This window comes from Plutella xylostella, chromosome 9 (assembly GCF_932276165.1).
Source record: "Plutella xylostella chromosome 9, ilPluXylo3.1, whole genome shotgun sequence".
Taxonomy (NCBI): Eukaryota; Metazoa; Arthropoda; class Insecta; order Lepidoptera; family Plutellidae; genus Plutella; species Plutella xylostella.
Window position 1 is genome coordinate 4,162,823 of NC_063989.1, and position 17,216 is coordinate 4,180,038.

The 17,216-nt window shown below is 40.5% G+C and overlaps 1 protein-coding gene across 1 annotated transcript; it reads right to left on the reverse strand.

Annotated features, from left to right (window-relative positions):
- Nucleotides 1-16: 16 nt before the first annotated feature.
- LOC119690388 (cell division cycle and apoptosis regulator protein 1) lies at nucleotides 17-10,138 on the reverse strand. Its single transcript, XM_048622931.1, has 15 exons — nucleotides 9,319-10,138; nucleotides 8,313-8,464; nucleotides 7,269-7,494; nucleotides 6,891-7,180; nucleotides 6,342-6,609; nucleotides 5,832-5,988; nucleotides 5,400-5,692; nucleotides 3,651-3,821; nucleotides 2,783-3,022; nucleotides 2,269-2,504; nucleotides 1,883-1,988; nucleotides 1,556-1,670; nucleotides 1,012-1,247; nucleotides 560-675; nucleotides 17-473 (listed from the first exon to the last, which is right to left on the reverse strand). The coding sequence occupies exons 1-15, from the start codon at nucleotides 9,991-9,993 to the stop codon at nucleotides 281-283; spliced, it is 3,474 nt and encodes a 1,157-aa protein (XP_048478888.1). The 5' UTR covers nucleotides 9,994-10,138; the 3' UTR covers nucleotides 17-280.
- Between the last annotated feature and the right edge of the window lie 7,078 nt (nucleotides 10,139-17,216).

Here is a 17,216-nt window from a genome sequence, read left to right on the forward strand (position 1 = left end):
TAAGTAAAACAAAACATGAAGTTTGAATCTTTATTGCATCAAAAAATGCTTTTCACTTATCATAGCATGTGACTCGAGTATAATCACAAATTAAAGTATCTTATTTCTATTCAAGTATTCAATAAATTTCCGGAGAATAGTAATGAAACATGCGTCGTTACATAAGGTCATATTCGAAAAATATATTGAAATAAATGTAGCTAGTTCTGACTAAAGTAAATCACGATTATCATTAGGCTAACGAACATGTGTCGAAGCGCGGCATACTACGGAGTAAGTGCTATTCCTTGTCATCCAGATCCATTACTTCATCTTGGATGACGGCATCGTCAGTGGGTGTTTCTTTATCTGTTTTTTCTATTTTGGATTTGTCTTCATCGATGCTCTCGTCAGCAGCCGGGGTTGGCTTTTGTTCACTTGGTGTTGTGTCGTCAGCTTTGACGTCTGATTTCTTTCCCTCCTTTTTCTCAATCCTAGAAATAAATATTTTATCATGATTATCAAACTTTTTAATCCACGGCATTGAATAAGATTTAACTGTTATTATTTTAAAACTCACTTGGATGGTCCGTTGACGACTTCCACAACGTCGTCGTCTTCGTACTTGATGTTGACCACGGCTTCCACCTTGGACTGGATGCTCTTCAGAGCGGAATGGAATATTTTTGAACTTGCCTGCAACAAATAATAAAATTTATGTTTAAATGTATAAATTATTACTCTAAGAAATATTAAATTTGTTGATCTTAGCACATACGCATTTTAGTCATAAGTAAAGGACTGCCTTAATATACCTACATTGTATGAAAAAAAAATATTGTGGAAATAATAGTCAGACGGTGACAAACCTAGCTTAGAGCCAGACTAATGTTTGCCACTCTGGTGAGAGGATTATTTAACCAGCCACATTAGTACCATCCGCTGACTGCCCCGGGTGCGCCGGAACTATACATCAGAAACAAGTGATACGTCACTCGAGGTGGCTACTATGATGCACTGCTGTATACTCACAGTGAGCGAGGCGACCCTGTTCTTGGCCGCTTGGAGCTGCTCGTTCAGGTCACTCAGCTGGTGCTGGCTGGAGCGCGAGGCGGCCTGCGTCTGCGCGGCGGCGGCGCGCATGGTGCGGGCCACGGCGCGCGCCTCCGCCAGCGCCGTCTCCAGCCGCGTGCGCTGCTGCTCGCTGCGGCTCAGCGCCGACAGCGTCGCGCCCACGTCGACCAGTCGCGACTTGTACATCACCATGCCTGTGGGGGAGGATTGGCTGGTTACTAAACTTGTACATTCTTGTCGTCCTATACGTTATCATAGTTTAAAAATAAACACGACATCATATTAAATTAAAGTGCACATATTCAAAATAGCTCAGTGTGCTGTGGAATGAGCTATGTTTGAAGTTACCAACGTAACTATCAAAATCTGCAAACTTAAATAGTGGGCCATTCATATCGGCCGACCCTCCGAACACCGTCCTCGAGAGGAGACTACGAACGGGTAACATAATTTTGCACACCAACCAGCTAGATGTAGTTTGTGAGGTGGTTAGAGTACTGACCTGTTTTGCCCGCGTCAACAGTTCCGGTCGATTCGCCGTCCTCTTCCTCGCCTGATTTGAAAACTGGCAGGAGGTCGCGATTGCCCGCCGCAATAGTCGCTTCTAACTCAGCAATCTGTAAAAACGCGCGTTTAATAATTGCATATTCAACAACTTCCGTAATTCCACGTTGGATTTTTTATGTTATGGAGCATTATAAATGAACTTTTTATTTAATGACTATTCTGATTTCAAAGTTTGTGTTGACTGATCAATTGTTACTGGTTTCTAACGCCCAAAAAGTTACAGAATACAGGGGCAGTAGATAGCAAATATAATGGCCCTCACATGCGGCGGCACCTCGCTGTTGGTGTTGACGGTGGTCTCCAGCGGCAGGTCCTGCATCGCCTCCGCCGAGCCCGACGCCAGGTCCTTGATCGCTTGCGTCAGTGACCTGTAATTATAATACCTTTTATACAGGGTGTTCGGCACATGGATAGACTTTTTTTGGGTAATAGTAATAAATTATAAGCAACTTATGTACTTGGAGAATTTATGATTTTCGTGAAAAATATTACCGTAATACAAACTCTATAGGTAACTTGACTTTTTAGTATGTGGAATATATAAAGTTAGTTTTTTGCTAATATAGTAAATGTCCCAATGATAACAGTTATTTAGAATACACACAGACTTTAACAGTTTTTATCTCAACTAGTAAAACCCAAACTCACTTGTACGTAAAGTTATCCTTGATGCAGACTTTCTCCAGTATTCCCCTAATCTGGGACCTTGAAAGCCTCAGGCCGAGGCTCATGAAGAGGTTCTGCAGGTCCTTCTTCACGACGTAGCCGCAGCGGCTCGTGTCGAAGTATACGAGTGAGAGGAGAAGGTAGGGGTCCGAGGGGAGGTCCACGCCGCCGCTCTTCTTGCTCGGGGAGTTGGAGCGCTCGTCGTCGCTGTGCGAGTCCTGCGAGGAATGTGGATGAGGTTAGGTGACATGGATATGTGTCTGGCGTGGCGCTGGCTACATAGTTAAAACAAGGACTCATTATTATGAGTGCTTGAGTCCTATAAATATGAACGGGATAGTGTTGGATAATATAATAGTTGCTGTGTTACCGCAAAATTGATTTTAACTTGAGTAAAATTTTGATAATGCATGAAGTATTTTACAGCGTTAAACATTAATTTATTTTCCGATAAGTTTATAAATGCAAATTCAAATAATAGTAAATAATAACATACCCGTCGGTCCCGCCTGCGCGAGTCCCTCCTGTCATCGCGTTTCTCATCTTTCTTATCTTTATCATCCTTCTTATCCTTATCATCTTTCTTCTCAGCTTTCTCGTCTTTCTTCTCGCTCTTCTCCGCGGACTTCTCCTTGGGCTCCTCGACCTTCTCGGGCAGCGTGTACAGCGTCTTGTAGATGTAGAAGCCGAAGTCTCGCATCAGCATCTCGTTGAATAGCTCCGCGAATACGAATAGCTGCAATGAGATGTTTATTGAGTTATTGGTAATTAAAATGGTAATTTAATTTTATTTCAGTTTTAATATTCAGTAAGTATATTTGAAGAGTGATGAGACTGCTTGTTACATATCATTATCAAAGATCTAATATTCCTGATGAACAATATTTTTAGTATCAGCCTGAAATCATCCACCGCTGGACACATATGCACCTAACTAAATGCTTGCGTTTAAAAAGTGTTAATTTCATGTCAGCTCGCTAAATTGTAGAGTTCTACGAAGAAACCTGTTTTATTTTTTGCGGTAGTCGAGTAGCAGTGACAGCGTGGCCACGGAGCAGTTGAACTTGCCTCCCTTGGCCGTGGCGGATGGATGCACCACCACTAGATACTCTAACCCTCCAAGCACACACCTCGAAGCTATGCTCCTTATTGTCCGTGATGCGGTAGCAGACCGGTGGGCATGCCACGCTATGTTTACTTACCAACCAAGTAACGAACCTACCCAAAACTTCATCGATTTTTCGGCAAGCTATACACTATTATTTGTAATAAAGTGATATAGCTCAAAATCAAAGAACCACAGGTCTACCACTCCACTTCACTATCACTTAGGTAAATAATCTTCTAACCCTCCCACCACCCACCTCGAAGCTATGCTCCTTATTATCCGTGATGCGGTAGTCCAGCAGCAGCGACAGCGTGGCCACGGAGCAGTTGAACTTGCCGCCCTTGGCCGTGGGGGAGGGGTGTACGACCATGTGGGGCGTGGACGGCAGCTCGTAGCGCGACTTGAGCGTGTGCTTCTCTTTCTCTAGCTGAAAGAGGTTGGGGTATATTATAAGGAGTTGATGAAAAGATTGATTGGTTGAATCAGTTAAGGTTATGAATGTTGGATGGCTATGCGTGTTCTTCGCTTTCTCTAGCTGTAAGACATCGAGGTAATATTTAAGGAACAAATGAACTAAAAAAATGCTTGCTGTTGGTTTTGTGGAACTTGGTAAGCTTTTTTTACTGGTTACTGGTCATTATAGGGTTATAATTATTGGATTTCAAGCATTGACATATATATTACTAGCGTAAGGGCAGGGCAAACCACTCAAGAAAATGGCACCCGTGCGTTGGCCTTAAAATCGACATTTTAGGGCCAACGGTCCTCAGTCGACAGTTGTCTGTCAAGGATAGATAGTCTTTGTTTTTTGTGGATCTTGTGATAAATATGCCTATTTGTGTTGTGAAAGGCTGCAAAAACTATGATAAAAAGGTTAAAAAGGAACATAGAATATCGTAACATCCTTAAATTAATAAATAAACACATTTAAAGTGATAATTATTTTACTACCAAAGTCTACAATGGCCGCATGATGTAACCTTGTACGGACGTCATTTTTTGTTGGCTATCCTCCGCGAAAATTTTCTTGTTGCGTACTGTTTAGAGCGTGATTTTTCATTAGTTATAGTTTTACCCGATCTGCACAGAGGATAATATTTTCACACGTATGTACATATTATGTATGAATGTAATGGTCCATTTTTCTTTGTCACTTGTTGAATATCATCGCAAAGGTATAACCGCATGCAACTCACTCATATTATTATTATGTACTGTCCGGTGACGACACGACGGCAAAATATGAACGCACGTACAAGGTTGCGTCGCCAGGATGAGTAGATCGGCACTGGCATAGTTCAAGTAAAGTAATTGATTTCAAGCAATGATTTCAAAAGGAAGGATAGGCCCTTCAGTACATTTTACTCAAACCTTCTTCATACAAGCAAAATAACTGTCATCTGTCATAATTTGTTTGAACTATGTCAGTGCCTAGCAACTATCTTGACGACGTAACCTTGTACGTGCGTTAATAATTTACCATCCCGGACATTGTTTTATTATTCGCAGGCGCCATATCAATAATATAAGACAAATCCAACTACTAAAATTAAAACTGTTTTGGGCTGTAGGTGTAGACCTGTAGAGCGTCCCGTACAAATGGACTAAAACGTAAGTGTGTGCAACAAGAAAATGTTCTTGGAGGATAGTCAACAAAAAATGACGTCCGCACAAGGTTACAGCGCGCGGCCATTGTAGACTTTGGTAGTAAAATAATTATCACTTTGTAATGTATTTATTACTTAATTTAATGGTAATTACCGATGATACGATATTCGATGTTTCTTTTTGACCTTCGTATAATGGTTTTTGCAGCCTTTCACAACACAACTACATATTTATCACAAGATTCACAAGACCATCTCTCGGCCACAGACAACTGTCGACTGAGGAGCGTTGGCCCTAAAATTACGAATTTAGGGCCAACGCGCGGGTGCCATTTTTTTGAGTGGGAGGCCCTGTCCTTACGCTAGTAATATATATGTCAATGATTTCAAGTGTTTACCTTTTCCTTCTCCCTTTCAATATCTTTCTCGGTCTTTTCCTTTGTCTTCTCAGCTGCTTTCTTGTCTCCATCTTTTTTGCCATCCTTCTTTTCATCTTTGTCATCCTTGATTTCAATGGTGTCATTTTCATTGCTGTCTGCCTCTTTCGGTTTCTCTGTTTCAGTGTTCTCTTTCTTATCATCTGATTTCTTTTCTCCATCTTCGTCCTCTACCACCATAACTTCTTCCTTCTCCTTTTCCTCTTCAGCTTTCAGCATTTTTGACAGACGAGAGATAAGCTGTGCTCGAAGACCTGGAAAATTTAATTTAATTTTACAATGGCCTCTACTTTAAATTTTGCACTAAGCTAAAGCTGCAATGCAATAGGAATTTAGAAGAGCTTCAAAAAAATGATGAAAACCAGAAATTCGAACAACTTTAATAATACTGACCCTTGCAACTGCTCTTACGGGCGCGTAGCTCTTGTCTCAACTGATCCACTTTAATAGTCTTCATATCCAACTTGGAGTAATGTGTGGCCTCGGGCCTTTCCTCATCATCATCATTATCCTCAATGGTTATACTACTATCATCGGCTGATTTATTTTCCTGAAAGATTCAATTGTTTGTTAGTTTGTGTAATTCACAGTAGAAGATGGGGTGTTCTGCAATTTACTGACTTTAAGATCACTTTTAAGAATGTAAGATTTTTTAAAGAATATAGAAAGCTTTGAAAATAAAGTATAAGTACTTGAATTTGATTATGAAAAAAGTATAACTTAAATAATAATTTTAACTAAAAGAAGAAGATGATGACTGTAAAGAAGTGATATCTGATGAAGGAACAAGTGTAAGTGTTATCTGAGCAAGACTGCGGTCTCCTCGCAGGCACTTCCAGCGAAGCTCCTTCGTCTAGCGCGGCGAGCGGCGGGAAACTTAACCAAACAAAACTGGGAACAAACAATTAGTGAACTGTCCGGCTGCGAGTCTGCTTGGTCCTGGGGCTGCGCGGGGGCGGCTGCGGGGGCCGCGGCGGGTGCGGGGGGCGCGGGCTCGCCCAGCCGCTGCAGCGACGCCTCGCACGCCGCCTTATAGCGCTCGAGCACGTCCGGCCACTCGACGCGCGAGCACTGCGCCGACCACACGTCGGGCAGGAACAGCACCACCGTCTCCAGCCGCGACTTGCCGCCGCTGCTCTCGCGCCAGTAGTAAAACTCCACCATTCGGTACCTGCGCGGGTAACTCAGATATAGTCGCATACTCACAAGCCGGGCCCCGTCGGCCGCACCGAGCGCCCGCCGGACACGCTACAGTACTGGTCGAGCGGGTTGGGGACAAAAGATTACTTCTTAGGGCAATGGCGACAGGACACATGAAATACTTAACCAAACTTCATTGGTGATGTTTACCTGTAGAAGCGATCTTTTGTATTTTTTGTGTGAATACAAGATTGTTCGTCAAGACAGCAAACTGGTCGGCTCACGGGAGAAGTGAATGAAAGAAACACTTACCATTGAGTGCAGGGTGTTAGGTCTATTCCGGTCAGAGCTTTGCAGGTGCGTATTGCAGTTTTCACCAACACTGTGGGGTCTGATTGGGGATTTTCACCATCTAAAGAAGGGCTCCAAGGTCCACCTATAGCAAAGTTTTCTCCACCTTTCCCCTTTTGTCCAACGAGGAACTTGATCAAACGGGTTGGGTGCAGTGGGTTCTTGTTGTTACGCTTGTCTTTATCATCCTGCTTGGTGAGGCCACACTTTTGGTAGAACAGTTCCAGGGTTGGCACACTGATTAGCATAACCTAAAAGAAGAATGTTCAATGAGTTTATTTATTTCAAATTATTGCTTCAGAACTCAGAAGTTACAAAAAAAATATTATGAAAAGTTACCTTAGCAGAGTATCTGTAGTCCGCATCTGGGGGCTCCAGCACAGTGTCGTTGCCTCCGGGCAGTTCAATCTCCTTGTTCATGATGTGGTAGGAGCATGAGTTGTTCAGTGAGAATGGACTCTCTGGAGGGAAGGTCTCGCCCCAGCGCACTTGTGCGGAGAAGAAGTCAGACGGAATGTACATGTTTGTGTAACGTTGAGACAGAGTTGGCACATCAACATTGGTGCTGTAAACAAAAATATGTTAAGTTAATCAAGTTTCCTTATAAACAGTAGTTGTGAGTCACCTATCATAAAAAACAGAAACCAGTTTAGTTATGAACAATTTTATTTGTGTGCACTGTCTACTTTAGAAACAATATCTGATATTTAGGTGCTACTTCTAATGACAACTCTACACCTTTACTGAACTTTACAGCATTACAGTCTATGACAAATCCAACTTTGAGAAACATGGTACTCTAGCCATAGATGAACCTGTGCGGTCTGTTAGGGGCCGTCCATTAATCACGTGAGGCTCAAGGGGGGGGAGGGGTTACGGAAAACCTCACGAAACATCACGAGGGGGGAGGGGGGGTCTCGTTAGACATCACGTGTATTAATTTTTTTTCAAAAAGCGCTTGGTAAGGTATTGCTGAAACGAAATTTTGAACGGCGCAAAAATTTGAACGGTAGATAGGATTTATTGCAAATACAGAAATGTTTTTCAATTCAAAACGCAATTTTCATTATATTTTTTGTAGTCAAATAATAAAAATAGCCTTTACATAGACTTCCAAAAAAATACACGTGATCCAGGGGTGGGGGGGGAGGGGGGGGTTGATCCCAAACCTCACCAAATATCACCAGGGGGGAGGGGGGGGGGGTCAAAAAATGAGAAAAACGACCTCACGTGATTAATGGACGGCCCCTTATACTCACATGTCTAAGGCCATTCTACACCTTTACTGAACTTTACAGCTTTACAGCCTATGACGAATCTAACTTTGATTCAAAGAAACATGGTACTCAAGCCATAATAATCATGTTGCTGTATTATACTTACATGTCCAAGGGCATCCGGGGCACTCTGACGACATACTTGACGGGCGAGGGCTGGTGCACGGTGGGTCGCTTGCGGGGCGGCGAGTCTCGGCGGCGGCTCTGGCTGTCCGCGTGGTTACGGGAGCGGGACCGGCTGCGTGTGCGGGAACGCTTCTGTAAAGAGTATGTCTATGTTTAAGAAACAGCATGTCAAGACTTATGTAGCTGTCCAAAGACAGTCAAAGCATAGAAGCTCTTCTGGTCAAGGCAGACTAGCACCATTGTACATTTACTTCAATTATTGTCCAAAATAAATAGGGCTGATGAAAAAAATAATAGATAATTAGTGATAAATGCTAATCCAGCTCCAGTGTTCAGTTTACTTTAAATGAAAGAAAAGCTATGTCTGTGCATTGTATTTCCATTTATGTCACCTCTGTCCTGTATATTGTCCAATATTGTGATGAGGAGACCAAAAACAGAAATGATATCGACCATGTAAAAAAAAATGCAATGATAAAGGTTCTTTCATGGCTACTTCAAATAATAGAGTATTCTATTCTATTCTATTCTATTCTCTGTGGGGGTGTCAGTACCTGCACCTGGCTCTCTCGAATGGAACCTTTGTGCATATCCCCAAGGTCTAAACTGCCTTCCTAAGCTTGGACCATTTCCCACCACGCTGGTCCACTGCGGGTTGGTGGGTTCACATATCTAGATGTGCTAAATCTAGATATGCAGGTTTCCTCACGATGTTTTCCTTCACCGTAAGAGCGATGGTATACATTGTACTTAAATTCAGAAAAGAACTCATTGGTACATGTCAGCGCCGGGATTCGAACCCGCATCTCTGGCGTGAGAAGCGGGCGCTTACCCGACTGAGCTACCACCGCTCCTAAATATAATAATAATAGAGTATTCTCTTTAAGCTATATCTGCTTTGTAATTTTGCTTGTAACAAACACAATAAAGTCAATAAATAATTAAATGTTAAGTAAATGATTTTATATTATAATGTATAATCTTACCCTCTCAACTCTATCTTCCCTGCGAGGAGGGCGGTCATCTCTTCTGTTCTGCATACCCTTCTTGGAGTTGGGCGGCGGCGGGACGGCGTTGTAGTTGGACTTGTGCTGTCCACCGCCTCCTTTGTTCTGGTTCTGGTTCGGACCTCCCTTCGGCAGCACTTGCACCCTAGTGGCATTCCATTTAAACGGCATGTTAGGGTTGTACGATGCCTCAACTAGTACTCTGTCATTTACTTTAGGGATAACCCCTTTAGCACACACGGATGTTTGGTAGAAGACGTCATGATCAACAAAGCCGAAGTCGTTGTGAGTTTTGGTGACTGTCCCGGTGAAGACCCGCTGTTCAGTGCTGTTGGGCTGCTGCTGGTTTCCTTGGTTGTTCTGGTACATTCCGGGGTTCATCGCGCGAGGGGTCGGATAGGCCACAACATTTCCCGGGTACATTTGACCTTGGCCCATCTGATTCATAGGCATTTGTCCCCCCATTTGCATGGACATTCCACCTTGCGCTTGCATCATGTTGGGGTTGAAAACCGCCTGCGACTGTTGGAAGGGCATCATCCCTTGCTGGGACATCGCCATTGCATTCGGATCCATCATTTGCGGATTCATGCCGGTCATATTTGAATTTACGTTAGACCTTGCCCATGGCGGATTTTTAGCTCCACTTTGCATTTTTGCGTAAATTTTATAGCACTAATACACAGAATGTCACAAAACTTTCATGAATTAATGAGTACTTCAATAGTTAATCGCTAAAAAATACAGGCAGACGCGAACTATTACAACACGCGCTGAAATAAAACAAAATGGATTCCAATATGGCGACGTATCGGCGTATGTTGGCGTATGTATGTTTTATACTCTATGGTCGACCACGGAAAAAAACAAAGTACAGCCTGGCAAAAAATAGTAGAAAATGGACTTAGGTCTGTTCTACATATAGTTTTAGTTATGAACATAGGTTTAGTTAGTATAATATATAGGTACCTAGTTTAGTTTGTAACATTCTTTATTATTAGGCTTAAGTTACTATTTCATAATAATATATTGTAATATTTTTTGATGAATAATAGTAGAAAATAATACAAAGATTTTGTTCATAATTTTTTACGCCTATACCTTTGGTTTAAGTTTGATAATCTAATGCTGGCACCAAACTTGGCTATTCGCTTATATGTTATTGGATGTTAGATGTTTTCCCAAACACCAAAACTGAGGCAAATTTTGGCGAATATAGTGACCACACAATGGCAGTTTTGGCAAAAATAATTTCTGTTTTTTACTCTTTTTTTCCAGGCTGTAGGGGCCTGGCGGATATCCGATTAGTTTTTCACATGGAAGTAAGAATAAAGTAAGTACGTGATTCTTGATGAAAAGTACGGTGGCGGTGATTACATCGGGAAAAATTAATATTTCATTCCTCAAACTCATTAGCTTAGTTATAATACAGTAAGGTGCAGGTGGGTTATTCCGAAAGGTTTTTCGCTGAGTTGGATACATGTTCGTATTTTGTCAATTTATGAGGACTGGTTGGGTCATTTTGATTAATGTAAGGACGCTTTGTATACTTGATTATACTACCTAAGGGCGCCTTCAAATTAGTCGCTAAGTGTCGCGCGACTGCAGCGCTGCTGCAGCGCTGCAGCCGCGCTGCTGTCTAAGGGCGCCTTCAAATTAGTCGCTAAGTGTCGCGCGGCTGCAGCGCTGCTGCAGCGCTGCAGCCGCGCTGCTGTCTAAATTCCATATAAATTATTAACGCGCGACTGCAGCGCTGCTGCAGCGCTGCAGTCGCGCATCTTTTAAATTACAAAATTTATATGGATTTTGACAGCAGCGCGGCTGCAGCGCTGCAGCAGCGCTGCAGCCGCGCGACACTTAGCGACTAATTTGAAGGCGCCCTAAATTCCATATAAATTATTAACGCGCGACTGCAGCGCCGCAGCAGCGCTGCAGTCGCGCATCTTTTAAATTACAAAATTTATATGGATTTTGACAGCAGCGCGACTGCAGCGCTGCAGCAGCGCTGCAGTCGCGCGACACTTAGCGACTAATTTGAAGGCGCCCTTAAACTCTGTTTAACAGACTTCTCTAAATACCCACGGAATTCGTAAATATTTTAGTTTCAAAAGCTGATATTTTTTTCTTTGCACGAGGGTTATTCCGAAAAACATTTAAAAGAGTTTTAGGTACCTAGGTAATTTAATCTTAAGGACCATAAGTATTTTTCGATCAGCTATAACCTCGCTAAATCTTATTTCGAAATATTGCCTAGAACTGCCCAGAAGTACTTATACACATTTATATGATATTTGGGCAGTTCTTCTTTTTAACCTACATAAAGGTGTCTCCATCAGTTGTGAAGAAAAAAATCATGAGTTTTACAAATATTTATTTATTCATTTATATTTCAACGTGCATTGTACTAAAAACACAACGGCTGTGCACGTTTACAAAAATATAAATTTATATAAAATATTTAAACTCCAGAAGATATTACCTATTTAGTAAAACAAAATATATATTTTTAAATTATTTCTGAAATATTTAAAAAAATTGTTGAAAATTTGTCTCTTACTACCTAATGTTTTAGTAGTTACATTCTGTCACATAGGTTGCCATTTAAAATATTTGTTTGAGCCACTCGTCCTTATTGCCATCGATCAGAGTTTAAGGTCTACTTTTACCCTTGGTAAGATTTCCCCTTTGAGATCCAGACGCCGCGTATCGGCCAGCCGCAAAGTGTGACAGGAGGTGCGTGGGTTTATTCGGCGACAGCTTCGTCACGTAGGTAAATGTTAAAATAAAATACAATTAAATTATTATTTTGTTATTTACTCATTGGTAATATCAATTACTTTGCAATCAACATGTGAATATTTACACTTTATGTTACTGTTTAAATGCTAATCGACTTTGCAACACATTTTACTCCTCTGTCACACGACAAATCTGTCACATTCTTACCAAACACTCCAACCTGAGGATATTCATCAAAGAAAAATTTAAGAGAAACTACACGTTTTGGTTAAAGTACGAAGCGAAAGGAACGTCCAATACACTTGCGCTGCAGTAATAAAAAGTTTCGTTAGTGAAAAGGGTAATTTCGTGCTATTGTTCTCAAGAACAGGCGATGAATGTGGTAGACTGTTTAATATGGTGGAGAATGATTTTTCGGATGTTTGATGATAACATTAAAGTCCTTTCAGCTTCTAAGGTAATTAAAAAAGGAAAAAGTATTTTTTTCAAGTTCTAAGGGCCACTGTTGTATTTTCGAAATATGGCTGATTAAAACTTTAACAAATTACGTAATTTTTGTGTTTATGTACTTGGAACAAATTTGTTCTTTAAGTTCCTGAAATACGGATATTTCACTCTCCAGAGGTTCTCAAGTGTGATTTCATTAGTTATACTAATAATAAAGATATCTCCAGGTAATTTTTTTACTTACTTGAAACCATAATGATTTATATGTAAGTTACTAAATTATTATTTTTAAATAAAACTGTTTTATTCCAAAACGCTGCTGGATATTTAATAGAATAACAACTCTGTCACATCGTTTACCACTCTGTAACGATGGGTGTCTCCTGGTAGTCAACTTATTTTTGGTCGTTTACATGTTATGTTATAAATAGTGCAACTTTGGAAAAATCATATTAAATTTAGTCATTGATGTTAATGTCTATGCTGTTAATTTTTGACTGTAATTAGTAGCGGAAAAATATTTATAGCAAAAACAAGCTTCATTTTAGCTGAAATTGTGACAGAGTGGTAATAACTACTTAATAAATATTTTGTTATTACTAAAAATACATTCCTTCATATGTTTTCAAAAATGGTATTTTGTTTATTAACGTATCAAAAAAGTTTCATTTTAATCGACGAAGACTATTTCGTTAAAATAAAATAAAAGATTCTGTGACGAAGGTGTAATTTTCTTTGCCTTATCCACGTGTTATGTTCTGAAAATCTTGAAAAAATACTTAAACTTCGCGGCCAACCACCTTTTTCGATAGAATAGAAATGTAGCTATCATAAAAATTATAAGAGTTCACCAAAAAGCTAAAGTTGTAGTGTGGTTATGAATGAAAACTCCAATATCATAGGACTTGTAGATTTATTGTATGATAACACACTAAACTTAAATAACATGAGTAGGTATAAGTATTAGATAGGTAACCTAGCATAGAACCTAGGGCGGACTGCGGAGCTATCGCACCCTGATGCTCTCCTAGCTTGCTAACATCTGAGGACGGCGGAGCTATCGCACAGATGAAGCGACCTGACAATGAGCAGACTGCGGAGCTATCGTACTCAATGCCAGCTGGCTATCGAATGAATTACTGCGGCCGGGCAGCCGGTTTATATACGCTCGTCGCGTGTAGTAGTGTGCGTGCGGCCGTGTAAGCGTAGTGGGGCGTCCATGTGTGATGTTGCGTTCCATTATATGCATACTTGCTACATTCTCCCCCTCTGGTACTCGTATATCGTCCCGAGAGAGTACCAGGACCAGTTGGTAACTTTCTTTGGTCTTCCCTTGTGGTTGATTGCATTCATGGGCTTGGTAGTTTGTCATCGCTAGTTCTTTTCTTGACTTCTGTAATGGCATTTTGGAGTCTTTAGCCATTTTAAGGGTTGGTGGTCAGTTGTGGTGACAATTTTGTTTCTTCATCCACGGACTCTCGATATAGCTCATATGATTGCTAGGGCTTCTTCCTCTGTGAGTTATGTGACAGAATTGTTGCGTTCAGACTTAGTAAGTAGCCTACTTGCATATTCTACTGGGTGTTCGTTTTCACCCTCCCCCTGGAGTAAAGCTACTCCTATTTCGTATTATCTAGCGTCAGTTTTCAAAATTACCGGTAGATGACTGATCTTATGTCATGACGATTGACATTGTAGATTTGAGGGTAGTTTGATTTTTATGTATGCGTATTAGCTTATCAACTATGTAGTAATCGGCGGACGCTGACGATTGTATTCTCTATAGTTGTCTTTTTCAACTATGTAGTAATCGGTGGTCGCTGACGATTGTATTCTGTATAGTTGTCTTTTTTCAACTATGTAGTAATCGGTGGTCGCTAACGATTGTATTCTGTATAGTTGTCTTTATTCAACTATGTAGTAATCGGTGGACGCTGACGATTGTATTCTGTATAGTTGTGATTTTCAACTATGTAGAAATCGTTGGTCGTTTTTTGTCTGGCGATTTATTTTCTTTTACCGCCAGATTATATTTTGCTTGAATTTTTTTTGACAGTCAGGTTGTGATGTAACCTGGCTTAGATATTTCCGTTTGGTACCAGATTGTAGTGTGATCTGGCGTGATGAATTCCTTATACGCCAGATTGTAGTCTTCTGGCTAGATATTTTCTTCGGGAACCAGATTGTAGTGTCCTCTGCTGGCTCTTAGATATTTGCGTTGGGCGCCAGTTGTAGTGTGATCTGGTTCTTAGTTTTTCGTTATTCTCCGGATTATAATCTTACAGCTTGATATTTACGTTGGGCGCCAGTTGTAGTGTGGTTATGAATGAAAACTCCAATATCATAGGACTTGTAGATTTATTGTATGATAACACACTAAACTTAAATAACATGAGTAGGTATAAGTATTAGATAGGTAACCTAGCATAGAACCTAGGGCGGACTGCGGAGCTATCGCACCCTGATGCTCTCCTAGCTTGCTAACATCTGAGGACGGCGGAGCTATCGCACAGATGAAGCGACCTGACAATGAGCAGACTGCGGAGCTATCGTACTCAATGCCAGCTGGCTATCGAATGAATTACTGCGGCCGGGCAGCCGGTTTATATACGCTCGTCGCGTGTAGTAGTGTGCGTGCGGCCGTGTAAGCGTAGTGGGGCGTCCATGTGTGATGTTGCGTTCCATTATATGCATGCTTGCTACAAAGTTATTTTTTTCAAATTCGGGATAATTTTTTATCCATTATGTAGGTTAAAAAGAAGAACTGCCCATTTATAATTTGGAATTACCCGATCCACAGAATTTCATAGTAAAACTCTAGTACTCTAGTTTACTCATTCCGGAAAATGCAAAAAAAAAAAAATCTAGGTTTTTTAAACTCCGAACGTAGTGAACAAAAAAGACAATCTGTTGGATGAAAAAACAATAAGTTAAGTAACTTAACTGATTTCTTAATTACCGATGTGCGGGTAATTTCGAAAATTCAAAAATCCGGAAATTTGCACTTTTTTACTAATTTTACGTTTTTACACGCACGCTTGGTCCTAGCGCCCTGAGTCAACCCAAGCAAGGTAGAAGATTAAGTTGCCATCAAGGTGAATGGTTCCACGGTTCAAAGTATGGCTGCGTTTGGAAAAAATCGGCAAAAATAGGAATTACCCGAAATTCGGCATTACCCACCTGTACCTTATAGTTATGTTAATCTTCTATTAACTAGTTACGATCATGTTTTCGCACCGCAACAACAATGCTTTACCTACTGTGTACCGATACTACCGATACCGACAGCTGATCCACTGTAGATCTCTGTGAGAGGCTCTATATGAGGCTTAACTACAATGATTACCTACTCTATTCAGCTCTTAGATTAACAATTTCTGAACAAGATGGAGTGTCAGTGTAAATGTAGTTGTCATTACTACTCGTGCAACTCTGCACTTGGCCAACAAGAACCAGGGTTCACGCCGGGTATGCCAAAGTTAATATGACCTCTGGTTCTTGTTGGTTGGCCAGGTGCACTGTTAATTTTCACGAGTAGTAGGTTGAAATAAAACGGTTTCATGGTAAACAAATTTCGGACAGTTTTTTGCTTTGTTTTCGAATAACGTATTGTTGTTACATTTTATTCTCATGTAACTAACTTGAATCGTGTCTACTAACAATATCTGAGCCTTGTTACTTGAATAAATGAATTTAATTATTATTATTATAACTATGTGATGTGACACACCATCTCGTTCGTATTTTGTTAATCAAAGATTCAGTTAAGTACCTACTTACAAAAATAATGTAATGAATAATTATAAGATAAGAGACGATTATTTTCCTATTTACAATAAAATTTTCCTAGGTGCTGAGATGATGATCGATCACGGGGAAGTAAAATGAACTCATGTAGATACATACAGGCATTAGCCTTGTCGTTATCTTTGTAACATTCGTGTTGTTCTACCTATTTAGTTTAGTAAGTATAGTATACTCTGTCACATAATAGGTACCTATACCTAGGCTGGCTGAGCTGAAATCAAGGGGATATGTACAAAGGTTCCACTCGAGAGAGCCACGTACAGAAACTTCAACCCCTACCAGAATAGAATAGAATAGAATAGAATAGGTACCTATACATTATGCATTGGCTGGTTATGATTGGATGCGGAAAGCTAAAGATCGCATCCAGTGGCGTGCTTTGGGAGAGGCCTACGTCCAGCAGTGGACTGCTATAGGCTGATTATGATGATGATGATACATTATGTATCTATCTAAAATATATAACTACTTACGTGCTTACGTCTGCGTCTTTACGTATTGGCGTAAGTACCTATATATTTATCTACTTACGTACTAACTGATAACAATAACGTTAATATAATCTAAGTAGTAGTTTGTTCTTCTTAATTTTAATATTAAGAAAACAAATAAATCTGTCTGAAGGTCGTCCATAATAGTTATCTTGATCATACTATTATCATCATTACTCAATTCACACAATCTCTCAGACTCATTCTTACACAATATTGTAGAAGCAAAGTGTTTCTATGAAAAGTTGTTCAGAATGATGACCCCATAACTATCACTTATTATTCTGTGCTATCACTCCCTTTCGGCTTACTATACCGATTTTGCAATACCTATATGTTCATTTTCGTTTAGATGAGTTACGCACAAACTGTTGCATTTTTATGTAACATTAG